Below are 12,324 nucleotides of genomic sequence, written 5' to 3' on the forward strand. Positions count from 1 at the left end.
CTGTCTCAAATATAAGCGCGTTGAGTTCACAGATTTAAGGAAATAACAGCACTGCATGTTAACTGAATTTTTAGCAGCACCGTCTTTGGTCAGCTGATGAGTTCACGTGTGCAGTTTCCGGCGGCCGTGAAGGCAGCATCACTTTCTCCATCTGATGACGTCATCCCCTCCCCTGACCGCTGCCGGGATCCGTCGGGCAACGCAGCAACTCAGCGACAAGTAAGTTGTGTTGCTGACCCCGCGGTGCCTTAACTCCTCTCACTACATGGTAGGTGTGTCATCTCAGAGGCACTGACGGCCGTTACTAACATCACCGACGTTCACCGACAGACGAAACTAACAGCAGCCATGACTCTGTTAGCTGCGGCTAGCTGCAGAGAGCTAACAGCAGCCTGCGTGTGTGCAATCTCAGTGCGCGTAACCTGAGTGCGCGTAACGGTACTCAGATAACGTGGCTCACTAACAACATGCATGTTTCACTGGAGGTAACAAAATATGCTTTTGCGCAAATAACGGGTTAAAAAGCTCCCTGCATTATGTTAACATCAGTAACTGTTATTGTAAAGGTGGTTGCAGGACTTTTTAGGGACTGTTCGTTATGAGCGAGAGGGGAGGAGGAGGTGCAGAGTGAGGGAGGCACTTATAATATTTTTTAATGCTTTCACACCGGGAGCAACATAATTTTCTTGTGCTGCTTTTTGCAAATATCTGAACATTTGATCTCTGAGCAAATTGATGCGATTTCTCTCCAAAACATGCGAAAAATACAAAGAGCCGCCTGGTTAGAAATGTTACGTACTTTGTGAGAATAGATTTAGAAAAAATATTTTTAAAATGCAAGGAAAAAATATCTATAAGGCGAAAGCAAGGGGAAAAATACATTTATAATTATTATACGTTATATTACAAAATTAGCATAATTTTTAAGCAAATTTTCCCAGGTCGTTTCCAGTTTTTGTTTGCTTATTTATGCGTATTATTATAACCTTTATTATTATTATTTATTGAATTTTTTAATCTTTTTTTTTTGTACATTTTACTAATTTCTTCCTTTTTGAGTCATTTTTTTTCTTTCATTGCCCACTGCCTACTTTAATGTTTTCATAAGAAATCAAGCCGATTTGCTCAGCTGGATTAAATATCCACAGAAAGCCTAAAACCTGCAGGTAGGTTTGAAAAACATGTTCTTTAAAATCTCACCGTCCATAACGATGTGGAATATGGTTATTTATGGTGTGATTGAGCATGTGTCCTCAGATCCCTCGAGGACACACAAGGAAAAAATATTTGTAGCTCTGAGTCATAAAAAACAAAACGCAGTCACACTCCAGCCTCAGTCCCTAAAGGCTCCCTGATACCAGTCTGAAGCTGTCTGGAGCGGATTTATTATAGTGAAGAGGATTTTTGTGCAGCACACTGGCGCCATCTGTTGTTGATATGCAGAATGAGGTTGAATATTTGGGGGAAAAGCCATTTACTGTGAGCCCCAGGTGACTTCTTTGTCTAAAAACAGGACAAAAGTCAGCCAGCTTTACTCCAGAGCGTCTGCAGGTCCTTAAAAACTCTTAAAATGTCATGAATTTAAAAGCATTAGGATTTAAATGTCATTAGATATCCTTAAAGTCGAATTTTTCAGGTCTTAACTGCAAAAGACGGGTTATGCAATTTTATTTATCTGCCTTTCATAAGGCTGCGAGATACACAAAAAAATCATTGCAATTATTTTGACAGATATTACGACATAAGTTACGTTTTTATGTGGATGGTAATTTTTGCATTTTAGTTTCTCTAAGAAAAAAAAAGAAAAATGATGGTGATGTGATCCGCCAAACAAAAACATTTTTTATTACAACAAAACTGATCTGCAGTCGATTTAAAGTACTGAAGTATTTTTCTTCAAATGTCTGCTGAAGAAATTGGAGAAAATAAAACACTGTCTTCGAGGTTCCAACGTTAAATCTTCTAAAATTTGGCTCCCCTTCCTAGAACATGTCGGGTCCATTCAGTTGAATATTGTCCCCATCGGTGGTGCGTCCCCCGTCACTGTGCCCCCCGTCACTGTGCCCCCCGTCACTGTGCCACCATCCTGAACCCTCTGGCCTGCTAACCCTGCTTTTCCAGTCCTGGTGGTACATCTGCATGGAGTGGGTCATTTTGTATTTGTGATTACGCATGCACTCATTATTATCTGCTTTTTTATTTTTTTTTTCCTTTTGTTTGTCTGTTTACTTGTCTTTGTGTTTGTTTTTGTTTTCTTATTTCCTGTTGCTGTTGTTGTCCTTGTAGTTATTATTTACGATTACCTTTTAAGACTATACTGCTTGTTCCCAGCATTTTTTCTATGAATGTCTCTACAAACAACCTTGCTTTGCTGTATTATTTGTCTAGTTTTCTGCCAATTGTATCTCTTATGGACATGTATGGCCTTACACATTGTGTTTTTGAAGTTTTGTATGAAAATTTCTTGAAAATCTCATAAATAAATCATATGTAAAAAAAAGAAAATGTCTGTTGAAAAGATCTGTGGTGACTTCTGTAGCAGCTGGTGTCCTCAAAAGAGATGTCAGTGGCACAGTAATACCAAATATAACTAAAAAATAACAATAATACAATCACAGAAATTATTATTATTATTATTATTAATAAAAGTAATTAGCTTTATTTCTGTAGTGCTTTTCTAAAGCAGAGTTAATAAGTGCTTCACAATACATAACCATATCAGATAAGAAAACACGGTAAAACAACAGCATGACCCTTTTGACTGTAAACATGTTGTAATTTTTAACTTATTTTCCATCTCTCTCTGTTTTTGTGCAGCATGAACATAACACGACGAGTCCTGACCGGCTCTCAGTTCGCCCGTCACTCAGCCAGCCTCACCTGCAGGAGAAGGTTCAGCACTTCACAGGTAAGTCGCCTTTAAACTCGTAAACTCTCGTGTTTTATTTTAAAAGTTAATATTGGCTGTAAAGGAGCTGCAGAACAGTTCCAAGGCCTTTTCTTACCGTAATTTAATGTTTTTAAGGTGGACTGAACACAGTGATTAAATCATAATCTGTAAATACCCCATAGTTTCAGCTTTTTCAGACTAAAACACGAAACATACACAGTTCTGCTGTTTTTAACCCCTTCAAAGCAACATCTGAATCAAACCTTCCCTGATGCAGCCCTCAAACAAAACCAGTCATACACGTTATTGTCCTTCAGTTTTCACTGAACTTTCATCTTAGAGTTTATGTAAGATGCAGTATTTATACTGTCGGGGTTCGTAGTTATGAAAAACCTTCTTAAAAAACATTAAATTTTCAAATAGCAATGTCCAAGCTTGGAGATGTTTTGGAAAGCTAAATATACCCTGAAAGTTTTCAGAAAATGTTGTTTCACAAACCTGTATAACAACACATGATGTGTTTAAGGACCGTTGGAAATTTGAAAATCCAAAAATCACTTCTGTTGATGATAAATGGTGTCTTTTTGGTGAGTTGTAAAGAAAACATTTTTTTGAATTACCAAAAAATTGTTATTTAAAAATCACATTTTTTTTTAAAGAAAAAGGCTTTTAAAAAAAAGAAGAAAACATGCCTTCCAAATCTTAATTTAAAAAAGGTCATTTTTTCGTTACAACTTGTTGACATTTTAAGAGAAAAAAGAATAACTGCCAAAATGTATTTTTTTTAAGAAAACATACCTTTAACCATAACTTTTTAAAGAAAAAAAGACTAAAGTTTTTCCTTTTAAAAAGATCAGAAAAATTTTAAAGAAAATTTTAAAAACATGATAAAGAGTATTGCGGGTCATTTCTGATAATTAATGTTCTTTAAAATTTGCCTTGCCTATATATATTTTTTTTTATAATTTTCTTCACAGGAGTTTGGCTGTTAGGCTGATCTTGTGCACACTAGATCTTATGTGTACAAGATAACTTGTTCCCAAAAGATAAAAAACTTCTAACTTTCTACATGATAATAAATTGTGCACACAAAGTAAATAAAATATCACCTTTCAGGACTTTAGAGACTCTAAAATTGAGCAGCTCTGTGTAATAAGTGATGGGTGATAAATTCGTGTACTAACTGACCATAAATCAGCCTCTGTTAAAAACGTTGAGCTGCTTGTGCGGAGCGGTGAGATGCATACGAGCTCAGCTGCTCTGACTTGAAGCGCTCAGTTTGCAGCGAGGACGAGGTGTTTTTGGGAACAGCGGCTGGACGGTCTGCTCAGGTTATGCAGTTATGAGATCTCAGCAGTTAAAAAACCTCCGGTCAAAGTCCTGCTGTGTTAACGTCCAGCACTGAGTGAGCGGCTGATGATTGTTTCACTGCCGGCAAACAGCTTCTCAGACGAGCAAGTAAGTTTCTGTAAAATGTAAACGTGACGTCGATCGATGTGCATTCAGGTGTGATGTGTGTTGGTTTTGTGTTGCAGCGTATCATGATGTCGCGGCACACACACTCGAAAAGAATCGAGGGGCTGGACAAGAATGTGTGGTAGGTGAAACAAAACATTCGGGTCTTTGTTTTGCTCAGCAGGAGAGGAGCGCTCCTCACAGGCCTCTGATCGGGTTTTAACATCTTTATTATGACATGAAAAACAGCCGGATTTCTGTTTGACCAGAGCAAAGTAAGTCTGGTTAACGAGGCGTGAAGCACAGCGGCTGTATATGCTTTATGCTCTTTAATTTTAAATTTTATTCATGTCTTTAAAAATTTTTAATATATTTTACACTAGTGATACTCACTTTACAAACTGCGGGCCAAATCTGGACCCCAGAGGGTGCCAGGTGGCCCCCCAACCATTTTCAAATTATTAAAAAAAAATAAAGTGTTTTACACTGTGAATTGTTTTTGTACTTTTAGTACATATAAGGCGTCAGAGTGCATAAAGAAAGGAAAAAGAGCTTGTTGATCAAAAAAAGTGCCAGTGGAGGATCCCCCACACCCCCGACAGAGGTCCTCACTAAGACCCTAATGTCCTAAAATCCAAAAAATGTCCTAAAATCAGAGACATGTCTGTCAATCCTGCAAACGTCCAAAAATCTTAAAATTGTCCTTAAATCCTAGAAGTGTGCCAAAATCCAGGAAACATCCTAAAAGCTTAGAAATTCTCAAAAATCTGACAACCTTCCTAAAATCCAAGAAATGCAGTACCATCCGAGAAAAGTCCTTAATTCCCATAAATGTCCTACATTTCCAAAAACATTTCCAAAACTGGAGAAACTTTTTTAAAATCCCAGAAATGTCCTGAAATCATCGAAACTGTTGCGACTGGCCTCCTGTCATTTTGCCTTAGAGCGAAGCAAGTTGAGTATTCCTTCTTAACATTTTCCATTTTCGTTTTTTTGTAGTGCGAGACTTCAGTTTAACAGATATCCTGTGGCTGTTTGAATAAAAATGTGTCCTTTAGTGACAGAGACATTCTGGTCTGTCCAGTGATGTCTTGTTTCATTGCTGACTCAGGGTGGCGTTTACGTCGGTGGCGGCGGACCCCTCCATCGTAAACCTGGGCCAAGGTTTTCCAGACATCCCTCCACCTGCTTACATTAAAGAAGCTCTCGCAGAAGCTGCATCGGTGGACAGGATGAACCAGTACACCCGAGGCTTCGTAAGAAACTAACACCTTAACGTTTCGCGTGAATCCGTTTGTAAAGAAAAAGTGCTGCTGAGGGACTGGAGATAGAGATGAAAACTTTTTATTTAACCTCTGCAGACCCTTTACTCTGTAATTTTGGGCATTAATAAGCAGCGCAGTGACACGTGACCTTACGTGGAACTGAAATGCATCATTAACCGACTGAAGTTCAACTCATCAAATTTTATAACGTAGAGCTGAACATTCGAATGCTGCGCAGCTTTTATTTTTGCATGTTTTTCAGTCCTCTCTAAAGGTGGTATTTCTGCAGAGTGTCAGATAACGATGAGTTCACACTCATATTATGAGCGTTGGATCCAATGGTGGCTGCGTGGACTTGTTTACGACTCGTGTGATCCAAACGTGTCTGATAACTCCCGAGCAAAAGGTCAAAATTTATCAAAAAAATGATTTCCAGAATCATTTCATATATTTTTATCTCATGAAATTTCTGCATCGGTTCATATTTTCACCACAGTCACAAAAGTTATTAACGGGGCGGGCTGATAGCAACCAAACCATCTAACGCCATAAATGACGCTTATAACATTAAATAAAAAGAGAGGATTTTAAAACATTTGGAGTGATGATAACATCAGAAAATATAACGAAAGACAATCGAGCTCCATCTGAAAACCACAGTAGAAGCTTCACATGTTAAAAAAAACCAACATTTGGTTCAACCCCATCAGAATAAATGATAAACTGTAATTTTGTGAAGAAATGTACCGTATGTGTTACCAGCTGGTGAAAATTATTGACCCAAATTTCACAATCTGATTAAAAAACAAGTTGATTATTTAGTTGTTGGCTGATTATTCCCTCTAACTTTGCTGTGCAGACAGAATAAACTGTTGTTGGTTATTGTCATTTTCTCAGCTACCAACTAAAGTCAAAGTTAGCTAAAACAATTTATAATTCACATTGACTGAGATATTTGCTCTTTACTGTCGTTTTTATGACTTATGTCTTGCGTTGGTTTGTCAGGGTCATCCGACTTTGGTGAAGGCTCTCTCTCAGGTTTACGGGAAGGTCTGCGGGCGCCAGATTGATCCCTTTAAAGAAATCCTGGTCACGGTGGGAGGTTACGGTTCCTTATTCAGCACCATGCAGGGACTGGTGGAGGACGGGGACGAGGTGAAGACATTTCTCTTTCTCACACAGAGTTGTTTTTATGCAAACACACATATACTTTAAGAAACATGCTCCCCAATGCTAGAAACATGTTAAAATCCTCAAAACGTCCTAAATCCTAGAAAAATCCCAAAATCTGAGAAATGTCCTGAAATCCTAGAATTGTCCTAAAATCTCAGAAATGTCCTAAAATCCGTAAAACATCCAAAATCCTAGAAATGTCCTTAAATATCAGAAACAACCTAAGATCCTAGAAACGTCCTAAAATCATTGAAACGTCCAAAATCCTACAAATGTGCTTAAATCTTAGAAACATCATTGAACTATACACAATCCTTGAAATGTCCATAAATCCTACATATGTGCCTAAATCCTATAGACATCCTAAAATCCTATAAACTTCCAAAATCCATTGTCCTGAAATCCTAGAAATGTCCTAAAGTTCTTGAAACATCTTAAAATCCTTGAAACGTCCAAAATACTAGAAATGTGTCAAAATCATTGAAATATCCTAAAATCCTAAAAGTGGCCAGAAATCCTAGGAATGTCCTAAATAAAAGTAGAATGTCCAAAAATCCTTGAAACGACCTTAAATCTTAAAAATGTCCAAAAAATCCTGTAGATGTCCTCAAATCTGAGAAATGTCCTAAAATCCCAGAAACAGGTTTGGAGCTGCTGCGACTGGCCCCTGGTCTCTTTTCATTTCGTAAAATTGGCCCCAAAGCAGAGCGAGTGGAGGCCCCTGCTGTACGTTGTATTTATTGTGTAACGTTTCTTTCTCCAGGTCATCATCATCGAACCTTTCTTCGATTGTTACGTCCCGATGGTGCGAATGGCCGGAGCCAAACCTGTGCTGATACCGTTACGCCTCGTGAGTTAATCCCACTAAAATCTCGTCACGTAAATTCAGTATCTACTTTACCCGCTGCACGTCTCGAGGACGTTTGTAGGTTTGACACAAAATGTCTTCTGTAATGTTTTAGAAGTCTGGAAAGAAGACAATCACGAGTGCAGACTGGTATCTGGACCCAGATGAGCTTTCCAGTAAATTCAACTCGAAGACAAAAGCCATCATCATCAACACCCCCAACAATCCTATCGGGAAGGTGAGCGTACATCCCAGCCGTCACTCGTCGTGTCTCAGAGACGGGAACGCTCGCTGACAGTGAAAATCGGGCGCTTTGAGTGATTCCTGTCGTCTTCCTGCAGGTTTTCACCCGAGCGGAGCTGCAGATGATCGCTGACCTCTGTATCAAACACGACACTCTGTGCTTCAGCGACGAGGTTTACGAGTGGCTCGTCTACAGAGGACACCAACATATCAAAATCGGTGCGTTTTCAGCTCGACAGAAATGTTTGACAGGAATGTAATCCGAGCCGATCGCTGTCAGCCGCCTGATAATAGAAGCTCGTCCATTCTTAGCACAGCTTTCTGCGTGCGTGCACTGATGTATATTACTTCTTGAATTACATGCATCACATTGTTTTTCACTTGAAACTGTGTTTTTTTTTAACACCATTTGGTGTTAAAGGATAATTTTGGCATTTTCTAACCTGGACTTTGTTTTCATGTGTTAATGTGTCTAAGAAAGAGATGTAGTAGTAGTAGTAGTAGTAGTAGTAGTAGTAGTAGTAGTGCAGTATTGAGTGAGAGGGGCTGCAACATTTTCAAGTTTTCACAATATTATTTTAGCTGACTTCAACTTATTTGCGTACCAAATTTTGGATTTTAATTTGCCTCTATGGCGGCCATAACGAAGGCTGGAGGCATCATATTTTCGCGTTGAGCGTCCCGCCATCTGTCCAGTCCATTTTTGTTAACACGATATCTCAAGGACACCTTGAGACGACCTTGTCTGTCTCATTCCTGTTGAACGCGATATGTCAACAACACCTTGAGGGAATTTCACCAGATTTGGCACAAACGTTCACTTGGACTCAAGATGAATTTACTACAATCTGATGGTCAAAGGTCAAGGTTATGGTGACCTCATAAAACATGTTTTTGGCTATAACTCGAGAATTCATACGCTCAAATTTCACACGAATGTCTATTAGGATGTAATGATGAAGTTTATATGCAAATCTGCAAAAACGCGTTTCTGGACGTTACTCAGCGTCAAAGCCCAGAAACAGAGGGGCGACATTCTCAGGTCAGACACTGAATTGGTGACGCTGACCTTGAAGCTTGCTGTTTGTCGACATCGTCTGTGGAAGAAACTATAAGTCATGGCGGTAATTCAAGTATTTTTCAGTTTCAATGTCCCAAAATGTTGATGTAGTTTTCTTTTTTTTTGTAGCCACTCTTCCTGGAATGTGGGACAGAACAATCACTATCGGCAGCGCCGGGAAAACATTCAGTGTCACCGGATGGAAGGTAACACATCTGTCGATTCGGAGCGAAATTTTTAATATTCAGCAATCAGTTCTTGCTCATCATGCCGTTTAAATTTGTGTCTCCCAGCTTGGTTGGTCTATAGGACCCGAACACTTGATAAAGCATCTTCAGACCGTCATGCAGAACACTCTGTACACCTGCCCGACACCTTTACAGGCAAGTTTGCACAGCTCCTAAATATTTCCCTTGAAATCCATAAAAAAAGCAGAGTGATTTTATTTTATTTTATTTTTTTTAATTTTATTTCATTTTGTTTTATTATATTTTGTTTTGTTTTGTTTTGTTTTGTTTTAAGATTTTTGATGTTTATTGAAAAGGATAAAAGCCTGTTAATGAACATCAACATCAAACACAAATGTAAAAATACCAGAGTTATCAGGACTGCTGATTTACATCTGGAGTCTCTTGGCAGGTAACAGATAACAGAAATATAAAGACAGTAAGATAAAAGGAAAATAAACAAGAAAAAAAAGCAACAATTCATTGAGAGGACAAAAGTGCAGTAACAGTAGCAATGTCAACTGTACGGCATAAAGTGCGCGATATCAAATGTATGGTGCAAAGTTCCTCATCTAAGTGCAAAGTGCAAAATTCAACACGCGTTTGTTGTGCGCATGTATCACTGCATAAAAGGACAAAAAGCTATATTACAGATACAGTGTATAAGGAGAACCCAGATAAATTGATCCTCTCTTATTGTATTTTTTAATTTATTTTAATTTATTTTATTTTATCATTGTCTTTTTTGTCCGAAACATCTCTCCGTCTGTTTGTCTCCAGGAGGCTGTGGCTCAAGGTTTGCTGCATAACTTTGCGATGATGGATCAGCCCGAGTGCTACTTCTCCTCGCTGGCCGCAGAGCTCGAGGGGAAGAGGGACCGCCTGGCCGCCATCCTGCAGGAGGCCGGAATGACTCCCGTCATCCCGGAGGGAGGCTACTTCATGCTCGTGGATGTGACGTCTCTCAGTGAGTTACTCCACACTAAAACTAACGTCGCTCACAAGTTTTCACCAAAAGTTTGAACCAAAACTCACACTGAGGCATCTTTTTATTACTGTACTCCACGTTTGTGGGTTAGCGTGCCTGAAGGCCTGCAGAGGGGGTTAATATTTTAAAAGCAAACTCAAGATTTTGGTCTGGCTTTTAATTGAACTTTACCTATTTATTTATTTATTTATTTAGTCTTTATTTATACATTTTAGTCCGTTCCACTGTTTTTCTCGATGGTATGTCATTTTATTATTATTTAGCATTTTATCTATTATTATACTTTGTGCTGTTATCCTTTCATTTTCCTTTTATCTATTATTTAGATGATTATTATTTTTGTTGCATTTATTATGATTATTATTGTCGTTATTGTTATTATTATTATTTTTTAAAAATATTTTTATCTTTAAGTTTTATCCTGCCTCTAATGTTTCCCCACTTATGGTAGCTTTTCCTTAGTTCCCGGTTTTAATGAGTACTCTTATTTTATTGCTTTAATTAATTACAAAGCCTTGCTGCATCCGTGCAGGTGTGCCTGTGTGCAGGTGTGCCTGTGTGCAGGTGTGCCTGTGTGCAGGTGTGCATGTGTGCAGGTGTGCCTGTGTGTAGTAGGACTTCTTCTGGTTTTGTTATAAGAAGCACTTTGTGTTGTAGTTTTGCTTGTATGAAAAGTGCTACACAGATAAAGGCTGATAGTTTGATTACGTTGCAGAGACTCGTAACAGAGAGAAGAAATAACTTTTCAAAGTTTTCATTGTGATTAGAGACAGCAAATATATTCAGCACAGTAGATCTATACGTTAAAGCGAAGTGTGGTTGTGTTGAAAGGTTTTATTCATTCAAAGTTAATTCACCTGAAACATTTATTTGCATTAATATTGAAGTGAAAGAATTTTAATTTTTAGTCGCTGTGTTATGAGCCATTAATCTGCTCTGTGTTTGTAGATCAGGACCTGTCACATATGGTCGATGACGAAGCCTACGACTACAAGTTTGTCAAATGGATGATTAAAGAAAAGGTAAATTGATTGGGTTTGATGGGTTCAGCCCCCTACTATATACAGAATATCTAAATTCTGATGTAGTTTCACTCACATTGTTTTTATTGCTTTTTAAAATGTACTTTATATAGAAACTGGCCGCTATTCCAGTCACAGCGTTTGTCGGAGAGGAATCCACGAAGCAGTTTGAGAAATATATTCGCCTTTGCTTCATAAAGGTAAATACAAATACAAGACTGTCACAAACCAAAAACACAGCCCATCCAAAATGATAAAGATTAATGCATTTTTCTTTGGTGGGAAAACAATATATTAATAACCGTCAGTCGTCTTTCAACAGCAAGACAGCACTCTGGATGCAGCAGGAAGCATCCTGAAGAACTGGAGGACGGTTTAATGTGACAGAAACGTCACTGAGTGTTCAGGGAGGACGAACAGCTCCGAGCTCAAACGAGGGAACGGGATTTCAGAAATTGCACTCTGGAAACTGGAAAAATGCAGTTAATAGCAGAATGCCGTTTCATATTTTGACCTGTGTCCTGTTTTTAACCTCGGTAATGAGTAGTTTTTATTAATCCCTTAAAGTGTGAGCTGACAGGTGAGAGGTCATTTCGATCAATTTACCCAAAGATCCAGTGGATCTGTACACCTTACTCATTCCTATTGTCAGACTGTGTAGACTGATTCAGTATTTTTTGAGTTAATATTTGCACAGGAGTTTAACATTAACACACAGCACAGAGAGGTAAGCAGAGGACTGTTTTGACTGAACCTTTCTGCCTTAACAGAGTCTTTATTTTCCAATTAAGCTAAAATCCAGACACATTTTGGGTTCAATTGTGTGTCAGAACTGGTTGTGGAATTGCGACTTTTGAAAATAAAGGTTTGATATTTTGTTTGTCAGCATATAATGTGTTAATCTTGATGCAATTAAGCTCTGTAACTAACGTGTTACTTATTTAAAAATTGCATTAATTGCCGGTTGACATTTCCAACTCTAAGAAGTTTCAGTGGGCTGAGTTTGAAACTAAAAACCTGAACTAATCTTATTATTAATATGACTATTACTATTATTTATAATTAGTAAGTAATAGTAATAAAAGAAAATACTCTGGTGTGCACAAAAAGTAAATACATAAATTAAATGACAAATTAAAAAATTAAACTAAACT

General features: G+C 38.1%; 1 protein-coding gene across 3 annotated transcripts; it reads left to right on the top strand.

Annotated features, from left to right (window-relative positions):
* The first annotated feature begins 64 nt into the window (after positions 1–64).
* Positions 65–12,063, top strand: LOC121941048 (kynurenine--oxoglutarate transaminase 3-like). Of its 3 annotated transcripts, none has more exons than XM_042483756.2 (14): positions 65–219; positions 2,818–2,908; positions 4,426–4,487; positions 5,457–5,601; positions 6,616–6,765; positions 7,547–7,633; positions 7,746–7,868; positions 7,972–8,092; positions 9,063–9,139; positions 9,227–9,316; positions 9,941–10,127; positions 11,097–11,170; positions 11,284–11,370; positions 11,493–12,063. In XM_042483756.2, the coding sequence occupies exons 1-14, from the start codon at positions 155–157 to the stop codon at positions 11,547–11,549; spliced, it is 1,416 nt and encodes a 471-aa protein (XP_042339690.2). In that variant the 5' UTR covers positions 65–154; the 3' UTR covers positions 11,550–12,063. The 3 variants fall into 3 exon arrangements, with proteins under 3 accessions (XP_042339690.2, XP_042339691.2, XP_087934277.1); XM_042483757.2 differs by having other exon boundaries at positions 121–268; XM_088078151.1 differs by lacking the exon at positions 65–219 and adding an exon at positions 2,126–2,144.
* The last annotated feature ends 261 nt before the right edge of the window (positions 12,064–12,324 follow it).

Source organism: Plectropomus leopardus, chromosome 5 (assembly GCF_026936395.1).
Source record: "Plectropomus leopardus strain MGB_pleo_1.0 chromosome 5, ASM2693639v1, whole genome shotgun sequence".
NCBI classification, from domain to species: domain Eukaryota; kingdom Metazoa; phylum Chordata; class Actinopteri; order Perciformes; family Serranidae; genus Plectropomus; species Plectropomus leopardus.